General features: G+C 44.8%; 1 protein-coding gene across 1 annotated transcript in view; it reads left to right on the forward strand.

Annotated features, from left to right (window-relative positions):
* Positions 1-22,405, forward strand: part of LOC139059623 (uncharacterized) — a 67,464-nt gene that overhangs the window by 36,708 nt on the left and 8,351 nt on the right. The window contains exons 4-6 of the mRNA XM_070538044.1: positions 9,105-9,153; positions 9,674-9,938; positions 12,269-12,459. Of these exons, the coding sequence (XP_070394145.1) occupies positions 9,105-9,153; positions 9,674-9,938; positions 12,269-12,459 (505 nt within the window). The remainder of the gene's footprint in view (positions 1-9,104; positions 9,154-9,673; positions 9,939-12,268; positions 12,460-22,405) is intronic.

Consider the following 22,405-nt stretch of genomic DNA (forward strand, 5'->3'; position numbering starts at 1 on the left):
CCAACGATCGCGACATGCTTCATACATTGCTTTCGGAACGATACAAAACAGGCGAGCCAGTATCAAAGTCCATCCATATGGGGACGCCATCCCACACGATGAACTTCCGAGTGGGTGGCACGAAAGGGCGAGCACCCGTGATGGACCAGACTTGCAATGCTCTGCTGCCATCACTCTGTCTTGAGTTTTCTGCTGTTAGCGCTAGCACCTTGTTTGCACCACCTAAGCTCGCACGCATACGAGCCGGATGCCGCTGCCAAATGCTCGCACACATACGAGCCAGATGCCCCTGCCACCCACATTTGAAGCACTGGCGGCTCTTCAAAGACTATGTAGAAGTTTTGTGACCATGCTGGCCGCAGTACTTTCATTGTTGCGACTCGCTCATCTGCACGTTCCTTGCAATAGTTGGCCGGTACCGCTAAGGACATTCAAAGCACCACTCTGCTTATCTGTCTACTGCGACCCGTGCTCTGCGGTTTCCACAGCCAGGGCGAGGGTTTCTGCTTCTTTGAGTATTTAGTCCATTTTCACTAGTAGCCACTTTTGCAAACTTTTCGAACAGGCAGTACAAACATTACGATCTCTAAGCATCCTGTCGAACGTCGATGACAAATTGTAGTTGTGGGCAGTCTTACATCGACAATGAATGTCTGCATGAACTATTCTTGTTGGTTGCGATGGAAAGACTTGAAGCTGTCGGAGATCTCATTAGGAGTTGGTACAAAAAACTCATTTAACGTACCTACAAATTTGTTGCTGCTGAGTGAGTTTGGCTGACGAGGTGCTTCTTTTCCGCACAAGGCTTCTATCACCTTAGGCCTCTGCGCCGTTACCAACAAAGCTCTTTTTCATGGCGCCATCGGTGACTTCGCTTGCTTCAACATACGCCTCAACCTTTGCCAGATAAATGTGCCGAGTATCTGTTTCTTGGTCGAAATCCGGTAGCCTATGTGCCATGGCTGTCGATGGCTTCGTCGCACAGCTGCAGCTTCTTGGTACTAACCTCTTGTTGCTGTCCTCCGTGGGCAGCCTCGGCTTTCCTGTGTTGCTCGTCGGTATTGTGACGTTGCTACTGAAACAAACAAAAGCGGAGCGCACGGAAGCTACAGGCGCTTCCCTAATGAATGCAAGATGCACTACTGTTACGTTGGCAGCAGTCACGCCTCCTCTCACAGGAGGTGGTCCATGTCACCATGCAGGACGAAGCGCTTATTTTCTGCCGAAAATATATATGCCAAAAGGAAGAGGGAAAGGGAAGGGCAGAAAATAAATGGAAGAAGGGCACATGTACGCTCCACGTCAGCGCTTGTCACTGGGAGTGCGTGTACTGTAGCAAAAAAAAAAAAGAAGGAAAGTTGCAAATCCCGAACTAGAATTCGTGTGAAGCATAAATTCATTTTAAGAGATGAAAACTTCGTATGAAATGATTCTAGACTTATATGCACATGCCCAGTATCTGGTCGACGCAAGATCTGAAGTGAATGAAATAAATACTTTACAAGTCATGGCACCCGAACTGACTGTAGCGTTGCCCGTTCACTATACGACTATATACAACGCCATGCGTCATGTGGCCGTCTAATCTTAGTGGGCGACTTCAAGGTACCCGACAGTAAAGGGAAAGCCGTGCACTTGCCTTCGACATCCTGTGAAATAATCAGCGATGTGATGTTGCATTTTAACATGAATCAGGTAGTTACCCATCCCACGCACACTGAGGTACATAAAATATTATTGATCAGGCATTTCTCACACGGCACTTTCCACTTGAAAACATAAATTTACAAATTCTTCAAAGCATTCCGATCACGAAATAACATATTGCTCCCGTCCACACAGAAACCCCTATTCCTGTTGTTGAAAAGTGTAGCCCGTTTTATGATTTCTCAAATGCTGATGACCTCAGTATTTCGACTATCCCAGTTTTGAATAGGCTACATTTGAATATATTTCTACGGATAGTTCTATAGATATAGACGCTTTGCGAAAAAAATATACGGACATTGTACTTTTTAGCCTTCGAAATCACGTGCCAATAAAGATGAAATAGGCAAAGAAAACAAATCCATGGATATCACGCGAAATAACCTAAGCTAACTGAAAAGTAAAAAGACCACGTAACACCCTCAAGCTAAAGTATACGCATTAAACAGACATGCTCTTAACGCATCCATTACGAATATGAAATAAAAAAAATTAAGGCAGCTAAGAACAAATATTCTTCTAAAATTCTTCCTAACTTTTTGAAAAGCGTGCCACAGAAATTTTGCAGGTACCTTAAGCCTAAACACCACGACAGCCCCGCTACCCCCAGTGATGACAATAAGAACTACGCAAATTCCTTTAACAGTTATTTTCAGTCAGTATTTAACAATGATCATGGAAAACTTTCGTACGTAGTACCACGTGGCCCAAATCATATCGAGCCGCTCACAATCAGAGAAGCAGGCCTGTTAAACGTTTTGTGAATTATTGACACGAAGAAAACGATTGGACCCAATAACATACCTAATGTATCTCTTAAGAGATACGTTCAGTGGAGCGCTAAATACCCATTGCATATCGTTATTAAGTCATTAATGACCTGCTCACTTCCTTTTGAGTGGAAAACTGCTGGTCATCCCCGTGCATAAATCCTGTAGCACGTCACAGGTATCTAATTGAAGGCCCATTTCACTAACCTCGACCATATCCAAACTTTTGAACGCGCAGTATTTAAGCACATAAATACATACCTCGAACAGGAATCCCTTCTTTCATCCTATCAACACGGCTTCCGTCGTGGTCGCTCAACAGTCACACTGCTGCTATAACTAACACACGACACATCCTAAATCTTGATAATAGACAATAAACATAAAATTTTATAGGACTACTCCAAGGCTTCTGATCGTGTGACACGCAAGAAATTAATTAGGAAGCCTAAGTGTATACTAGGTGAAGGCCCTATTGTTAAATGGATTGAAAACTATCTCACTGACCGCTTGAAATACGTGCATATTCATAAAGAAAATTCCACGTTAGTACCTGTTACATTACTTGGGAAATGCCCCAGGGTAGTGTATTTGGCCCTGTTTTATTTCTAGTATACATAAACGGTTTGCCTTCCAGATTACATGTTAACTCCTGTCTGTTCGCTGACGATTGTGTTGTACCATGAAATTCCTATGATGATCACCATGTACTAAACAATGCCCTAGAGTCTTTCTTGGTGTCAGGAGTGACAGATGACTCTAAATGCAAAAAATCTAATGCCCACCGCAGCTAGAAAGAAATAAATATCTGATTTCAATTACATTATTACCGACACGTCTCTGAATCGTGTGTTTGAGAATAATTATTTAGGCGTCACTTTAGCGCATGATCTTCGATGGGAAATCCATATTAACATTATAACTTTAAGTGCAGTAAAGTCGCATTTCTTTTCGAGAAGATGCTTTCGTCTTGCGCCCCCAGATACAAAGATGCTGGCCCACAAGATGATTGTGAGACCAGTGCTAGAGTAGACTAACATTTTTTCATCCCACTACACAAAGGACCTTATAGCAATAATAGAGGGGGTGCAGAGGACAGCAATAAAGTTAATTTATAATATATAGAAGCTAACAGATTCTTCTACAGATTTACTAAAGAAAGCTGGGTTATTAACACTGCAAAGTCGGCCAAAACTAGCAGGACTAAAGTATAAAGTATTTGCTTCAATTCATTCATGGTGACACAAACATTGACACGTCTAGACAAATTTCATACAATCGTTCTATATCAACACGCTACAGGCACTCTCAAACACTCAATGAACAAACTTTCAACTCGAATCGCTTAAAATATTCATATTTCCCTCAAACCATAAAAGAATGGAATCAAGTTAGTCCTTGTGTTACAGACGCTGAACCTTTAAACATGTTCTTAACTACGGTGCAAACGGATGTACAGGCTAAGTAGTTTCTGTAAACTTTTTTAACCTGTATCAGGATATTGTGTTTCGATAACCTGATTGCACCATTGCGCACCCTACCATTGTAATTGCCGTAATTTGTAGTCTTGTGATTTATCGCATTGCTATTAGTGATATTTATTTATTTATTACTCCAGCGTTGCGCACTGTATACGTGATTTGATTGTACTTGTTTTGAATTTATATGTTTGCCTTCCCTGGTATGATTGCTTCTGAGATAGGTAGTATTGCAAAATAAAAAAATACACTTAAAGCTAAAACCTCTGCTATAAAGAGAATAGAAATTAAGAGAATCTTTGTTTTGTACAAATAGAAGTTTCACCGAACTTTATTAATAAGGAAGCGTTTACTGGTATTTATGCGGCCGATAAAACTACCACTTTAGTTCATGTAGTCGTCTAATACGTTGGTATATCTGTCATTGGTTTGTCTTTTAGGTGGAACTGCTGTTTCGTTTTTATTTTATACATAGAATGTAAATTAGCCACGGCCAATAGCTTATATATCTAAATATATGTAATAAAGAACAAGTTGTTTCACAGAAACTGGTACAGCGTGTTTACAGACATCCAATCAAGTTGCTTCGAGTAGTCTGTCACATATTTAATATATATTTCTTGGTTATGAACAAATTTTGCGAAGTATGAAACATTACGTCACGACAAGATTTCAACCCTCCGCGTACAGTTTGTGGGCATGCGACTTTCCGTTGTCTGCAAAGGGCGTCACTAGCCCCATTTGAAGTGCGAACAAAAAAACCATAGAAATCAGGGGCAGTGACACAAATACGAGCTTGGGGAAAGTGCTATAGCGTTGAAGTAATCCTTATTTAAGATGGCATTTTGACCACCTGGGGTTCATTACGCGCAGTAAATGCACGCGAAACCGGCATTTTTTTTTTCTCATTTCGTCGCCACCGAAGTGCGGCCCCATGCCCCGGGTTTCATCCGGCAACTTCATGCTTCGCAGCACAACCCCGGCTTAGCTAAGTCATCGTGGCGGCTCTTGGGGCAGATAGCATAATTATTGTCCTTGAGTTCTATATTCCGAAGAAGCAAACATTAATAGCACGAGAAGTCTAAACACATATTCAATTAATTAACTAGACATTCACAATTTCCTTCGCAATAAATTGCTTTACGATTTCTTGCTTAATTAGTTTGCAGGACGTATCCCCTCATACTGAATCTCCAGGATGACACCAGGGGAGGTGTTCTGTAAGAGTCCACCTAGTGGACTGTCCATTTCGGCCGTTCCTGATTGGTTAGGGCCGCTCGTCTCCTCCTCGCTCGTACAGCTGCATCCAATCAGCAGCGGCCGAAATGGACAGTCCACTAGGTGGACTCTTAAAGAATACACCCCCAGTTCTGAAATATTATTTCCTAAAGTGTGAGGACAAAATACATGGTCGTTCCTTTTACTTTTCTGCTTCAATGCATAAAAAAGTTCTTACTAGAAAAAAAAGGTAAAAAAATTGCGGGGTATTACGTGCCAAAACCACTTTCTGATTATGAGGCACGCCGTAGTGCAGGACTCCGGAAATTTCGACCACCTGGGGTTCCTTAACGTGCACCTAAATCTAAGTACACAGGTGTTTTCGCCCCCATCGAAATGCGGCCGCCGGGGCCGGGATTCGATTCTACGAACTCGTGCTCAGCAGCCTAACAACATAGCCACTGAGCGACCACGGCGAGTAAAAAAAAAAGGTAAATGGAGCAACTGCGCATTTTTATTACGACCTGTTTGTTGACGCATATCTTGAAACTGGTGCTATTTAGGTAAATCATTTCAAGTGGATACGCCTCGCAAACTCACCGGCTTCAATTCGTAAACTTCAATATGTGCCGTAAACTAATTAGTAAGTTAATTATTTATCTTTTATTTATGTTAAAATCTGTTTCGTTTGCCCGCGCAAGTAATGTCCGCCTCCGAATAATCCAGCACAAGATCGGCATTATGTTATTCGCAAGAGGGAATTTCTAAAAATTACGGAAAACCTAAACTCGATCCCTATACGGGCTCATCATTATTAAATTTATGCTGCCGTGTTTCCCAAATATGATTTGCCACAGGTTCTATTATACTTCCCGCTACTCTTGCATTCCTTCCAAAACAAAGCACAAAACATTAAGGCACAGTATTTTGCCAAAAACGAACATCCGTAACATATTCTTTTATATAACTATCATATCATATTTACTGTAAATAGTGGCACATTTCAGAGCAAACAAGGTTGACTGCAAAGTTTCATAGGCTTCTTTTTAACATCTAGCTGCAACTGCGCGCCTACGGAATGTTATTTTTAGACCATACATAAATTTGCGAACCGCCTGAGGAACACAGCGTAGTTGTGGACCTTGAGGTGCATTACTGGAAGCGGCGGACAATACGCGAGCGGGAAATGGAAATAACTAATAAACTAATTCGCAAAAATTATATCGTTACCATTATTACCAAATTACGGTATGGTACATATTTCGATTTACGAATTGTAGTTGGTGAGCTTGCAAAGCATGTCCACTGGAACCGACTTCCAAGGATCACAAGGGTTTCAAAACATGCGCAGTGAAATTTGCTGTAAAAGTGCATTATTGATTCCCTTAGTTTTTTTGACCAACCACCGTTTTAACTATTCAAGCACAAATGTAACTGGAACGCCCAAGTATCCGCAGCACACTTTGGTAATTATTATCTCTAAACTGGTGGTAAGAAGTCGGTGGTAACACCGTTGGACAGGATACCAGTAAGCTATCGCAGGAGACGAAAGATCTGATCCAGAAACGCCAATGTATGAAAGACTCTAACCCTACAGCTACAATAGAACTGGTAGAACTTTCTAAGTTAATGAACAAGCGTAAGACAGCGGACATCAGGAACTATAATGTGGATAGAATTGAACAGGCTCTCAGGAACGGAGGAAGCCTAAAAACAGTGAAGAAGAAACTAGGAATAGGCAAGAATCAGATGTGTGCGTTAAGAGACAAAGCCGGCAATATCGTTACCAATATGGATGAGATAGTTCAAATGGCTGAATAGTTCTATAGAGATTTATACAGTACCAGTAGCACCCACGACGATAATGTGAGAGAGAATAGTATAGAGGAATTTGAATTCCCACAAGTAACGCCGGAAGAAGTAAAGAACGCCTTGGGAGCTATGCAAAGGGGGAGCGCAGCGGGGGAGGATCAGGTAACAGCAGATTTGTTGAAGAATGGTGGGAACATTGTTCTAGGGAAACTGGCCACCCTGTATACGCAATGCCTCATAACGTCGAGCGTACTAGAATCTTGGAAGAACGCTGACATATTTCTAATCCATAAGAAAGGGGACGCCAAAGACTTGAAAAATTATAGACCGATAAGCTTGCTGTCTGTTGCCTACAAAGTATTTACTAAGGTAATCGCAAATAGAATCAGGAACACCTTAGACTTCTGTCAACCAAAGGACCGAGACAGGATTTCGTAAAGGCTACTCAACAATAGACCATATTCACACTATCAATCAGGTGATAGAGAAATGTGCGCAATATAACCAACCCTTATGTAGAGCTTTCATTGATTACGAAAAAGCGTTTGATTCAGTCGAAACCTCAGCAGTCATGGATGCATTACGGAATCAGGGTGTAGATGAGACATATGTAAAAAGACAAATATATTTATAGTGACTCCACAGCCACCGTAGTTCTCCATAAAGAAAGCAACAAAATTCCTATAAAGCGAGGCGTCAGACAGAGAGATACGATCTCTCCAATGCTATTCACAGCATGATTACAAGAGGTATTCAGAGACTTGGAGTGGGAAGAATTGGGCATAAAGTTGATGGACAATACCTTAGCAACTTGAGATTCGCTGATGATATTGCCTTGCTTAGTCACTCAGGAGACCAACTGCAATGCACGCTTACTGACTTGGAGAAGCAAAGCAGAAGGGTGGGTCTGAAAATTAATCTGCAGAAAACTAAAGTAATGTTTAACAGTCTCGGAAGAGAACAGCAGTTTACGATAGGTAGCGAGGCACTGGAAGTGGAAAGGTAATACATCTACTTAGGACAGGTAGTGACTGCGGATCCGGATCATGAGAGTGAAATAATCAGAATAATAAGAATGGGCTGGGGTGCGTTTGGCAGATATTCTCCGATCATAAACAGCAGGTTACCATTAACCCTCAAGAGGAAAGTTTATAACAGCTGTGTCTTACCAGTACTCACGTACGGGGCAGAAACTTGGAGGCTTACGAAAAGGGTTCTACTTAAATTGAGGACGATGCAACGAGCTATGGAAAGAAGAATGATAGGTGCAACGTTAAGGGATAAGAAAATAACAGATTGGGTTAGGGAACAAATGCGAGGTAATGATATCTTAGTTGAAATCAAGAAAACGAAATGGGCATGGGCAGGACACGTTATGAGGAGGGATGATAACCGATGGCTAATAAGGGTTACGGACTGAATTCCAAGGGACGGGAAGCGTAGCAGGGGGCGGCAGAAAGTTAGGTGGGTGGATGACATTAAGAAGTTTGCAGGGACAACATGGCCACAATTAGTACATGACCGGGGTAGTTGGAGAAGTATGGGAGAGGCCTTTCCCCTGCAGTGGGCGTAACCACGCTTGTGATGATGATGATGGTGCCATTCTCAAACTGGTGTCGCGAGAACCTCGGTATAAACTCGTAGTAAATTAGTAAATCACGATATGTGCGGTAGTGTACTAAATAAAAAGTTGATCAAGAAGTTTTCTTTTATTTATTTATGAATTTCGCTTTCTCGTGTAAGCAGTGTCGGTCTGTTTGAGTAATCTTGCTCAATGTCTACAATTATGTGCTATCTGCCACAGGATATTTTTGAAAATTCCATATTATCCAAAAATAGCGCCTATTATGTATATGCTTGCTCTGAAATCAAAACAAAAAACGCGAATTCATACAACATTATCTCCGATCGAAATTTCAAGCGTCAATTTTATTTGTTCAGCGTTTTGGTCCTGCGATATTGATGTCCATGTCATGGTAAAGGCTTCTTTAGAAAATAATTGAAGACCCTGGATGTGTTTCGTGTCTTACAAAGTAGCGGCAATCAGCATTACATCCACAACATAGTACTTAGTTACAGAATTGACTAACGCAATGACTTTTGGCATTTTCTTATGCAGCGAAGGCGAATTCTGAAGGAGAAGGACGACATTCGAGAGAACGTAGATGGTAAGTTTCCAGCCTCACTGAACAGCCGTTTCCTCCAAATTACCGCGAAAAAAAAAATCTGAGGTGGTTTTGAGGGCGCTCATTTTTTTCCTTAACGCATTTGTTGTCAGACGCTGTTGGCAATTCGACGGGCTGCCTTTTCTTTCTTAGGAAGAAATTCGAATATCCTACTTCAGTTTTCAATATTGACAATACCACTTTTTTCCGATGCGATTTTATGTTGTTTCGCGGTGTGTTATGGCGCCTAATCAAGGTATACTTAAAGATGCACAGAGATGTTAAAATGTCTTTTTGAGCATGGCTAGTTCAGCCGACTGTGACTTTAAGGTTCCGTTTGTTGTGTTCATGGGAGATTTCAGTTGTCTGGCCTATCAAAGTGATCGTACTCTGCCCAGCCATGGTGATAGGAATGCTGGCATGATCTCGCTTACAGTTTAAAAGTGAAAATTGTGTGACGTCAGGGTGGCAGGGGACTACGCTGTCCTGAAATAGTCAACAGGCGCGTTTTAACGTTACGCAGGGGCTTAACCAGTTCGCAATCCTTCCACGGTGACTTCGAGGAATGCCCACACCGGTCGGCAGCAGAGCGCAAGCGCAGTGTGGAGGAATCGCTGAACGAGGCGCGGGCAATCCTGCACGAACTCCTGCAGGAGATTCTGGACGAGGGGCAGCAGTTGGCACCAACCTCGTCCTTGAGTGGCATCGTTTTTGACGATGAGTTGCCGGGAAAGTCCTCTCACTTACCGCCATCCTCTGACCCGCCCTCAACTTACCTGCATTTCCAGGTAGGCGCGCGCCTGAGCCGGGATGCTAGGACGTTGTGGTAGGCCAGGAATGGAGGCGAAATATCATATTACGCAAAGCTTGAGTTGCCCGTCGTGACAGCGTAGTGGTTTTTGGTGTTTTGCTGGTGCATTAACGCCTGTGTACCGCGCGTGGGTTGCACTGTAAAGGCCCCAAGGTCGTCTAAATTATCCCAGAGCACCCCACTTTGGTGCGCATCAGAATCGTACCTTGGTTTTGGCACCCAAAACCCCAAAATATGTAAAGCTAAAGTTACCATTCAGTGAATACCACGAAACACAATATTTCTGACAGAACGGTAACGCGTATATATTGCTTCGATATTAATTCACCGGTCAGTCCCATCTGGTGAACTACGTTACGGCTTCTGTTATAGCGGAAATTTTGAACTTATGAATCTTGTCTAGCGGTGATTTTTTAGCGCCGCAAGATAGCGACATTTGATTGTCTCCAACAAACCAACATGTATGGAAAACAATTTGTAACCGAATTGGAGCCTCTAGACGTTTTGAGTTTCCTGGATCCATTGTTTGCTGCCTCAATTGTTTAGAGGTGCCCCGCCATATGTTAATACACGCGCCATTTGCATGTAACTTGCTGAAAACAGTAACTAAGACATTTCACTGAATATTAGACCGACAATGTTTTCTAACAAGAGGGTGGTACCTTGCTGCAGCTGCTGTTCTATGGCTGCCGCTGTCTTAATGACAGGAAGTTGTAGTTCATAGCTTTACCTGGAGTTCCATGGTTTGATGACTCAAACAAACAATCCCGCAAAGAAAATTTAAAAGAGAAGTGGCTTGATGAGTAAATCCACCCAACTTTCAGCAAAAAGCCTGTTGTGCCCTACATTTTCCGCAGCTCTACAACGCACAACGGCCTTCATAACGGAAGCGTATTTGCACAAATCGAAGCAAGCGAGGAAAACGATATTACAAATAAAAAACAGACTGCTGGCCACATACATCAATCTCTGATATGATACCAGTATTCTGTAATATCATACCATCGCTATACTGTTTTCTTTTACATTTCCTAATGATACCTTAATCCTCTGTTACCAAAGTATCGTTGTGTTTTTATATTTGTATCAATCCCTACGTCATCAATGTTATAATTGACATCTATATCCAACCCACCGCAGGGCGAAGGCCTCTTCCATCCACTTACAACTTCGCTGCCTGGCGCAGGCTGATACCGTACCAGCAAATTTTCTTGTTTAATCACACCGTCCCAAATCTAAAGCCTTTTGTGGACTCCATTTTCCTCGGCAGCCATTCAGCGACTCCAATAGGCCACTGCTTATTTGTCGCAGGCACAACATGGCCCGCCCAGATCGATTCCTTCATCGTAATCTCAACTAGAATACCCCGTGCACGCGTATTGCATGACCTCCTTACACCTCCTAATTATTTTCCTGCTCCTCAAACCAATGCTGTTATTATTATGGCACGCTGCTTATCTGCTCATCGCCTCACCGCTCCGCTTATCTCTCTTATTCTCAACTACAATCGACTGTTTCAGTTGAGCGCCGCTTACACTGCGATGCACTCAGGTTCGACATACTTTAGCCACTGCAGGGAACTGCGCAGATTTTGCATTTGACAAGCGCCTCTCGCCGAGACGCGAGCGGCGCACTATCGGTTCGACTTCAAAACGACCAAAGAACCACGTGTAGGCACTCTCACGCTCCACTCAATTTGTAAGCGGAGCAACGAGAACGATATTCGTACCGCTGCCGGCATGAGCGTTGTGCGCAAGCGCTCTAGCGTTCCCGTTGAGCGGTTGTGCAGAAAATGCGCGCGTAGCACGTCCAATTTTCGACATCAAATGGCGAATGCGGCCCCCGTAGGCCTAACGAGACGCGTCCGCGTAGCAACAACAGGATGGTTGCTAATGGGTTGTCTTAGCTAGGACACGTTTGGCACGTGGCACCAGGCGGCATCCTGTTTTTATAAAGTCTTCCCTACGTTTGCGTTTCCGTAAGGCTAACTAGAGGTCTTGAAAGGACGCCCACCGTAACGCCCCGCAAAGCTCCTTACGCGTAACGTGTGTAAGGTGACAAACGCTATTCCAAGACTGCCCAATGTCAGCTGCGTCAGCCTCCACTCCTGTGCCTACTGCCGTCTTCCCGCATAGGTTTCGCCTATCACTTTCGGGGGCAGTATTTGCTGCGTATTGAATCGGCACGTTTCGAATTTATCGTCCAAAATTCAGACACGCAGGTGAAGTGCTGGTAGGATTCTCTGGTCGAATGTTTTATCAAGGGCACTGGTCAGTGGCCTTTCATGAGACTCCATTGCACACGCAGTTAACTGGGGACTTACGTTCGGCCGTGGACCCCATACTGGACTCTCTTGAAGAATTGGAGGATGAAAGTCTGGATCCTCGCGGTGACGCTCGGCATTACATCATCGGGGACGAACTCTTTGCTGTCTACGAGCACATCGAGGCACGCTGGGGGGAGATCTGCGAGCAGACCGGCCAGGACATGAACTGCAGGTGAGCGCGAGAAGAGTCCACGCGCCACTGGCACTGTGCAAATGATCGCAGAAAATTTATAGCTGCTGACTTCAAAGCCGCACTTTCGTTTGAGACCGTGCCGGTCCCATGTCAATGGAGGCCAAATGCCACCAGGCCCGAGTACCGAAGTTTGCGTGCATTTTACCCCACCACAGCAGTTAAATTTTATCCGGAGTGTTCCATTCAAACGTCTCTCGCAGCTATTCAGTTACTTGAGTATGTAGAACTACATCAATTAATGGTGCAATAATTGAACATCAAATTAAAGACAAGGACAGTCTGCGCATGACTCATATGAGATGCGACTAACTGAAGGTGATGTCATCACAACAGGTACATCGTTCGGCATTAAATGCCCTCAGAGGGCAATTGTTAAACACTTGTTCAATAAGGAGCTTAAGGTACTGAGCTTTACCTGAGTATGTTACACAGAAATGAAAAAAAAATATTTTCCTCGCAAAATATGGCGCCGAAATTTGTTACTTCTTTTGCATTTCACGAAGCATTTTTTGACTCAATGAACAATTTATTAAGGCTGTCAGTTTTTGTTCTGGTAAAGGAACCCAGAAAAATGTGAACTCTCAAGAAATAAAGGTGACATAAAAAGAATTGTCTGACCAGTATGTCCCGGTAAGTAAACAGAATAGCGCCACATGGAATTACAATATTCTTCAGCCAAGAGAAGTCAATCTCATAGCCAGCATGAAAGGTCACCAAATCAGGGGCTCATTCACAGTCTTTCTCTTCTTTTTTTCCCGAAGCTTTCCGTGCCATTGATCGGCCGCCTTTTCTATGTGTCCGTAATCAGGATGGACTGAAATATTCTCGTACGAGCAATTCTTGCATAATATTTTTGTGTGGATTCGGTCTGAAATATAGTCGTAGATGAGCATACAAAATCTAACATGCAATCACATTGACCAAATAAATATTTGAGAGTCCATTCTCTTGTATCGAGGTCTTCATTGGTGTCAACTTCCTGTAATAGTAAAACGTGGGGCTTAAGCTGACTTCTTATGCCGAACGACGTATTTTGTTAGCGTTCGCTATGGAACCTTTTTATACGGCGCTTCCTTATGCTGCTTTTGGGTGATAACGCACCCAAAACCATCCTTAGATCTCTATGGTCTTTTTATTCGTAAACTTGGCTCGCCCGCAAGCTGCAATCATAAATCAATTTTTCAACACTTCCCTGGCTTGACGCAACCAAGGCCAGCATCCTGTAAACTGTGCTATGTCGCGTATTGTCTGCAAGCACCCATGGTTGGCCTGAAAAAGCGCTCCCCTTGGAAGCGTCAAAAGCACTCTTTTTCTTAACATGCGCCTTAGCCTTAGTGTAGCTGCAGCGGTGCCTACGTGCATACAGCATTCTTCCTACTGCAGAGCACAATGTCCTGTGGTCGATTCCGAACTTCGGTCGCTCTCTTTCTATGAAGGTAAAATGCAAAAGCTCTCATGCTCCGAGCATTAGGCGCGGATTACAAAACTGCGGTATGTCATGGCGTGGAATAGGTGTTATCTGTACTCAAGGCCCCGACCACGAATTCTCTTCCATACCAAAAAGTTTTCAAACTTGAAATGGCCCCTCGTGTTGGGGAAAAAGAACAGAAAACGTGGCCATGAGCAAGTGTACGACTACATTAGTCCACGTGCTACCAAGTTAGGAAGGCCCATTCAGCTTCAGGGCACCCCCTCTCCAGAACAGAACTCGCTTTTGTTTGTGCACATCCGTTTTGAATCCTGCAATTAACCCCTGGCCCTCAGAACCCTGCGGCTGCGGGGCACCTGAGCGAGGCGGGGCTCAGGCCTACAACGTAGCAGAGGGTGCTAAGTTTATCCGGATTCAGACAGACCACCTCCGAAAACTCAGCCTGGCAGCGTCTAACACACAAACCCCCTCGAGTGAATCTAGCTTAGTAATTTTTGAGGAATCATCTGGCATGACCTTCAATATTGTCACGTGGTGGTGACGTTAAGAACACAGTAGCAGTACTGTGAAAGACAAACTAGCTTTTATTGGGCGAACCTGTGCCCACAAAACAGGGTACACTTAAAGCACAACGATAGCGGCGAACACAGTCGGCGATCGTCGAAAATCTGATCAGCGGGTCAAGCGCGTCGGCTTTTATACTACAGTCGTCGAATGTTCCAGACTAATCGTTCGGACCCGCGTGCCTTCCAAAAAGTTCTACACCATTCGCGTCACGCGATGAAATCAGATAAGACAGGGTTTGGCGACAACAGACAGCCGGATAGAAGCATCGATAACTTTCCAGAAACTTCGGATACATGCAGGCGCATCCCGCGCTGTGCGATTACATTTGTTAGGCGGCGAAACGTGGTCGCCCGATAAAGATAAGTACACGCGTCAATATCAATGAGCTTAGTCAGGCCAGGAGAAATGGTAAGTCATATACAGTGCTGTACCATTGGTCATGCTTTTGGGTACTAAAGTTTTTCAGGTTAGAGGAAACATGGTGTGAGATATACCATTTAGGATGGCAAAGCAGGCAAGATCGATGATCTAACTCCCTAATGAAAGAGTAGCAGCAGTAATAAGGCAAAATTAGAAATATTGGCTGCATATATAAGAAACCTCGGCTACGTTGTCTATTCATAACGATCAAAAAATATAACAGCTTTATCGCGACGGGGAATTATAACTGAGAAACGTGCACATTCGGCATACTGTAGTCGTGGCTGACTTTAATGTGAAAGTTAGAGAAAAGTAGGCTGGGGAAAATGCAGCTAGCTTCTACGGTGCTGACTCTAAGAATAGTAGAGCCTATATTTCCATGAAACTTCCGTGGGAAATGATTTAGAATAATAAATACCCTTTTTGCGAAAGCAACATAAGAGAACGTTGACCTCGAAAATACCCGACAGGTAAACAAGACATAAAATATATTTCATACTTTGTGCCAACCCGAGCATTGTGCTAATTCTACGCAGTGTTGCGTAAAGTAAAGGACATTGATCACAGGTTATTAGGTCAATGATTGCTCTCAATTTGAATAGTGAAAGAGCAAAATCAGCCAAGAAAAAACAGTCCAATAGAAGCAGTAACACGGGAAAAACACATTTATTCGTGCTAGTGCTCTGTCACAAATACGCGGCTTTCGAACCGGAAGACGAAGCTAAAATAAAGATAATAAATGAAACCGTAACTACAGGTTTTCCCGCTCAGTTTAATCCAAACGCCATTGAAAATAATCCAGGTGCCAGCCAATTTAATCTGAGCGCTAGCATTTTTAATCCCAGTGCCAATAATTTAATCCAGGCGCCACCACATTTAATCCCAGTGCCATCCGAATTAATCCGCGTGCCAACTCATTTAATCCTTGCGCCAGCCATTTTAATCCAAATGCCACATATTTTAATCCTAGTGCCAGTCAATTTAATCCTGTTGGAAATTGATTGAGAAACAAATAATTCTTGCAGAAGAGGTCGTAACAGGCGTCATGAATGCCGTATATTCATTGATGTAATCACCATATTGGCGTCAGCACTTTATCAGCAAGTTTCCACGCTACTGGTGTCGTCATGGCAGCTTCAGAAACACTTCCGTGTGTTATACCACTCACCCATTTTCTCCTTTTCGAGTCGCATTTCCGAGTGACAAGAGTAACTGACATAAGTGAGTCAGAATCGTGACGGATATTACGCAGTTTGACTTGCGATAATGACATGCGATTTCCTTCCCTATCGTCTTGCATATCGATCGACATCGTTCGCAAGGGTAAAAACTTGCTCACCATTACTCAGGCACTTGACATAATCACTAAGCGATTCAATATAGCTCACTAAGCTTGTGTCTTGCACACACTCTTACGCTTCCAAAATGCATATCAAACGAATTGGTTCTGAGAATGTAATAGCTTATTCTTGAGTGACATGATTAGGTCACTTGTGACCTACTCGACGTCACCGCCGTCACACATATCCTGACCTGGCAACAAACTGCTGACAAAGCTGACTGCCTCAATCCTCCGAGGACTTAAATGGGAAATTTGTTTGTGCTACCTCGACGATGTGGTGATTTTTGGCAGCACATTGAGTGAGCATAACAGCCGTCTCAGTCTTGTTCTGGATTGTGTCAAACAAGCCGGCTTGATCCTAAATTCCAAGAAATGTCGTTTCGGGGAAACCGAGCCGTTAGTACTTGGGCATCTGGTCGACAAAAACGGTGTGAGGCCAGATCCACGGAAGATTGAGGCAGTCAGCTCCTTCGAAGCACCGAAGTCAGTGCGGGAGTTGAGAAGTTTCTTGGGCCTGTGCTCGTATTTTCGTCGCTTCGTCCCAAGATTCGCCGACGTGGTGTACCCCCTAACATGTCTTCTCCAAAAATCCGTCCCTTTCAACTGGACATCGGCTTGCGCCGACGCGTTCCGCTAGCTAAAATTTCTGCTAACGTCAGGGCCCATATTGCGTCACTTCGATGCATCCGCACCTACGGAAGTGCACGCTGATGCCAGTGGCATCGGCATCGGTGCCGTACTTGTGCAACGTCATCAAGGAGCTGAACACGTTGTGGCTTATGCTAGTCGCTCTTTGACTAAGGCGGAACGCAATTACACTGTGACCGAGCAAGAATGCTTGGCAGCTGTTTTCGCTGTCCACAAATTTCGACCCTATATCTATGGACGCCCGTTCACTGTCATTACTGACCACCACGCGTTGTGCTGGTTGGTGAATCTCCGTGACCCGAGTGGACGACTGGCACGTTGGGCTCTTCGACTGCAGGAGTACGACTTCGTTATTTCCTACAAGTCCGGGCGTCGCCACGCAGATGCGGACTGTCTCTCCCGCTTTCCTCTGACGACGACGGAGTGTGACGAAGACAATTTTGATGACTGTTTTGCTCCCATTTCTTCTACATTCCTAGATTCGATGACTTTCAAAGCCGAGCAGGAAAATGATATTAGTTTGGAACCTCTATTTGTAGCCGCATCGCGTCCTCGAGCCACCGGTCGATTTTGTGTCCGTGACGGCCTGCTTTACAAGACCAATTATGCGGTTAAAGGAGCACGCTTCCTTCTGGTGGTGCCGCAAAGTCTGCGAACGGACTTACTGAGAGCCATGCACAACGATGTAACCTCTGACCATCTAGGATTCGTAAGAACTTTGGACCGGACACAGGAGCGTTTTTACTGGCCCAAAACGCGGGCCACAGTCAAGCACTACGTGGCCAGTTGCGAACAATGTCAACGCTACAAGCGCCCTACGACCGCTCCGCCAGGTCTTCTCCAACCTCTGCCGCCACCTTGCCTGCCATTTGAACAAGTGGGTATCGATCTTCTGGGCCCATTTCCCCGATCATCTAACGACAACCGATGGGTGATCGTATGTGTCGACCATCTGACCCGTTACGCGGAAACGGCGGCCGTACCATCTTCAACAGCTGCGTCCGTTGCGACGTTTTTGCTTCGATTCATTATTCTTCGACATGGTCCCCCCCGTGTCATCATTAGCGATCACGGTCGTCAGTTCGTTGCGGACGCCGTAGAAGAACTGCTTCGTCTCTGCAGTTCGCAATTCCGTCATTCAACGCCTTATCACCCTCAGACAAATGGGCTCGTGGAACGTACGAACAGAACTCTAACTAACATGCTGGCCATGTACGTATCTTCCGATCACAAGGACAGGGATGACGTACTCCCCTTCATCACCTATTCTTATAATACTGCAAAGCATGAGACGACCGATTACAGTCCTTTTTATCTCCTTTACGCACGTTCACCGCTAAGCTGCATTGACACTATACTACCGTTTGACTTTCACAGCGAGTACTCTGTCTTGCCGAAGAAGCCAGGCGTATCGCTCGTCTTCGCACTGTGGCATCGCAAGACCGATCGAAAGAGCGCTATGACAGCCGACACCAGTCTGTCTCGTACGCCAAAGGAGACTTTGTGTGGTTGTGGACTCCGCAACGTAAACGTGGCTTATGCGAAAAGTTTTTACCCCAGTACACGGGCCCATTCGTCATTGTAGATCGCTTGAGTGACTTGACGTACGTGGTGGCACGCTTGACGTCGGCTGGTCGTCGGTCTAGCCGGACCCAGTTAGTACATGTTGCCCGTCTTAAGCGGTTTCACCCTACGCTTTCCGAGTGATTTCGACTTGCCCAGCGGGCTTTGTCTGGCAACCGGGGATTGCTACGGCATGAGCCGGGCGAGAAGAAGAAGAAGAAGACGTTAGCGTGTGCATGCGTGTGCAGCCTCGGGACGCCATCTTTACTTCACCATCAATTTCGGTCCTTAAATAAAGCCTGTTTAACTTTAACCGTAACAATATCAAAAGAAATCGCTTTCAAAGCTTAAAAACCTGCTCCCTATCATTGACTGAGGTGACGTGATCACTAGTGACTCTTGTGACATCATCACTCTTTTCCCGCATGCACTATCCTAAACTGCCAGCATGCATATCAAACGAAGTGGCTATAGAGGGTAATAACTGGCTCACTATCACGCAGCCAATGAGGTGATCTCTAGTGACTCACATGATGTCATCATGGTTTTCACCCAACTATGCACTTCGTTTAATAATCATGCCGGCAGTTTAGGATAGTGCATGCTTGAGAAGAGTGGTGCTTAGTGACTATGCCAAGTGCCTGAGTAATGGTGAGCAAGTTTTTACACTTGCGAACAATGTCGATCGATATGCAAGGCGATAGGGAAGGAAATCGCATGTCATGATCGCAACACAAGTCGCGTAATATCCGTCACGATTCTGCCTCACTTATGTGAGCCTCTTGTCACTCGGAAATGCGACTTGAAAAGGAGAAAATGAGCGAGCGGTATAACACACGGAAGTGTTCCTGAAGAAACCATAACAACACCGGTAGCGTGGAAACTGTGCTCCTATAGTGCTGACGCCAATATAGTGATCACATCAATGAATATACGGCATTCATGACGCCTGTTACGAGCTCTTCTGCACGAATTATTCGTTTCTCAATCAATTTCCAACAGGATCAAATTGACTACCATTGGGATTAAATTGTGTGGCACTTGGATTAAAATGGCTGGCGCAAGGATTAAATGGGTTGGCACGCGGATTAATTCGGATGGCGTTGGGATTAAATGTGTGCGGCGCCTGGATTAAATTATTGGCACTGGGATTAAAAATGCTGGCGCTAGGATTAAATTGGCTGGCACCTGGATTATTTTCAATGGCGTCTGGATTAAACTGAGCGGGAAAACCTGTAGAATATCCTCAGAGACCGCAAGTGAGATTAGAAGCACAGCACCAAGACAACGAATGGGCAATCGCTACAAGGCAACAAATGGCGTAATAAAGAAATAATAAAGCATGAATAGGACAAAGCTCCCTGTTTACTGGAAGATTGGCAAACTCACCCTCATATTGAGATCGAGAGATAAGAATTGTGTAATCAGTAACATTCCGATAACCTTGGCTAGCGTGTAGTAGAGCCAAAAACATATTTGAAGCTTTGAAGGTTCAGCCGATCGCCTGAAAAATATCTCCAAAGTTATATATTTTTTGTAATTCCAATCCAGTCATCCATTTCAAAGTCCAATCGCCAATTCGGCCGCACAAAATCGCACAATTGCGCCACCTCGCACGACCTACGAGATTACCTCACTAGCATACTGACCCCGATGTCTTTAGCATGGAACTGGCAGAGATATTTCCTTAATTCCCTTTGGTAGGGCACGCTTACCTTAAATATTTGTTATCAAATAGATATTAACTTTATAATGAAATCACTTTTTGTGCCAGTCTAACTCTGTGACGTAATATCTCGATTGAAGGAGCCTCTCAATTATTTGTAAATAAATAGGTCAATAAAATAAACATTGTTACGCTGAGGAAATTAGGGATAACACACAAGTTATCCACAAGAAAGGTAACGACCTATCAAACAGGTGGCTGCCGAGACCGATCCCACCTCTACACCGTCAAACTGTCTTGGTTTGTCCTTGGCGCCATTCTTGGTTGCGCCGTAGCATAATTTTTACCTGTAAAAGCGCCGTCTCATTTCTGGCTATCATGCAGGTGAGCTCGCGGCAAAATAAGGTTTAAGCACAGACACATGCACAACGTCAGTGGAGGCACCCGAATTCAGAGGCGGTGACAGAGGCGGTGACAGAGGCGGTGACAGTTGCAGAGGTGACAAGACAGTACCGCTATTACAATGTCGAGCGATATGATGAATACGCCGGCAGGCAAAACGTATTGGCCGATTATTTGCGGTTCGCCACTCGGCTGGATTACGGTAGCGTGCTGGATACCACTGATCAGCGGAAGGAGAAGGAGCACTAGCGAGCTATAAGCAGCTATAGCACACACAAAGCTCCTGCTTTAACGAGTTCTACGCAGACTACTGCCTGCACAAATTTTACTGTAGACAAGTTCGGCTGACTAGAGCGGGAATAAAGGGCTACAGACGACATCGCTTCAAGTTCTCGCCGCGCTATTCGCGTAAATGCGGTCGATGATAATGGTCGCTGCATTCTGGGCCTGTCGTCACAGAAGGATGTCAAAGCGGTGTTTAGTGGCCTTGCGAAGGGCGTTGCAATGCGGCGCCTCTTAGCCTTCTCAAAGCGTTGACAGTGTTTTATGGTATCCTGTACAGACTCAATTTTTCTGCGTGAGCACGTTGAAAGCGTAGTCAGCGATGCCCACAGTACTAGGCCAACATAGTCGGACACAGTCCTATCACTCTAGGCCTTACCGCACACGGCAAGCAAGCCTGTAAAAGACTTATGATTGTGTGGGCGTTTGGACACGGTTCACTAATAATTTTTCTTAACGGAAATTATCCACTCGGTGGCAGAACAAAAAGTCTCTCTGCTTCTTCTTACATGGGACCCAGTAGCTAAGCTTTTTTTTGTGGTAATCATACAGATACTTCGCGGTGACTTGTTAGCAGAACACCAGGTTACCCCACACAATCGCCCGATTTCATTCGGTGTGGGCACTCACACGTCCAACATACGTGCCCGACATATGTGCGCAACAAATGTGCACATCTAGTCTTCAATGTCCATGTGATTGGTGCCACAAAGCCTTCCTGGATCCCGTGGCTAAGCCAGGACGACCGTCGGGGTTGTAGACGTTGATATGGGCCGCCCAGTTTCGCGTCCTATTTTCGTTCGTCTTACTGTCTAGTACAAGGTGAAGACCACAGCGGGGCACCTCTCCCCACTTTGCTGCGTTGCGCACTTTACAAAGTATTTACAAGCAAGGCAACGATACATCAAACAAAATGGCTACCGATATCCATCCTATTTCAACGTGTCAAACGAATTGTTGCTGCCTTTGACAACATTCTTGGTTGTGCCGTAATAATATTGTTGCGAGGTGGAGACAGACACCAATGTTGTTTATGCAAGGCGAATGCTTAAGGCGCCAGCTGATACTAGAACATGGCGGCCGTAGCAACCAAGCGACAACAACACTTCTTCGTCATCGTGTCTTGTCTTCACGTCCTTTTCTGCATCGCGACAATACGCTGCCGGGCTTGGAGCTCCGACCGGGCTCAAGCGATTAGGGTCGGCAAAGGCACGCACGTAGGCCTTTAAATGGGAGACATGAGCAACATCTCTGCTTGGCTGTACGGATGACGGGCCTGGCTCTTTGAGAGCAGTCTCGTATGTCACATCCGAAAGCTGTCGCAGGATTCGCTAGAGATCTGAATATCGTGACAGTAGCTTTTCCAATACGCCCACACGGCGAGATGGTGACCAGAGTAGCGCGAGGGAGCCAGGTAAATATGGCACGTCCCTATGATGCGCATCGTAACGTGACTTCTGGGAAGCCTGCAAGACAGCGAGGTGAGCGCGGGCTATCTGATGGGCCTGTGCTGCCATAGAAATCGCATCACGGGCATAAACGGTGTGCGACAGTGTGACTTGTGGAAGTGCAGTATCCAGGGGCAAAACGGGATCACGGCCAAACA

This window comes from Dermacentor albipictus, chromosome 4 (genome assembly GCF_038994185.2).
Source record: "Dermacentor albipictus isolate Rhodes 1998 colony chromosome 4, USDA_Dalb.pri_finalv2, whole genome shotgun sequence".
Classification (NCBI taxonomy): Eukaryota; Metazoa; Arthropoda; class Arachnida; order Ixodida; family Ixodidae; genus Dermacentor; species Dermacentor albipictus.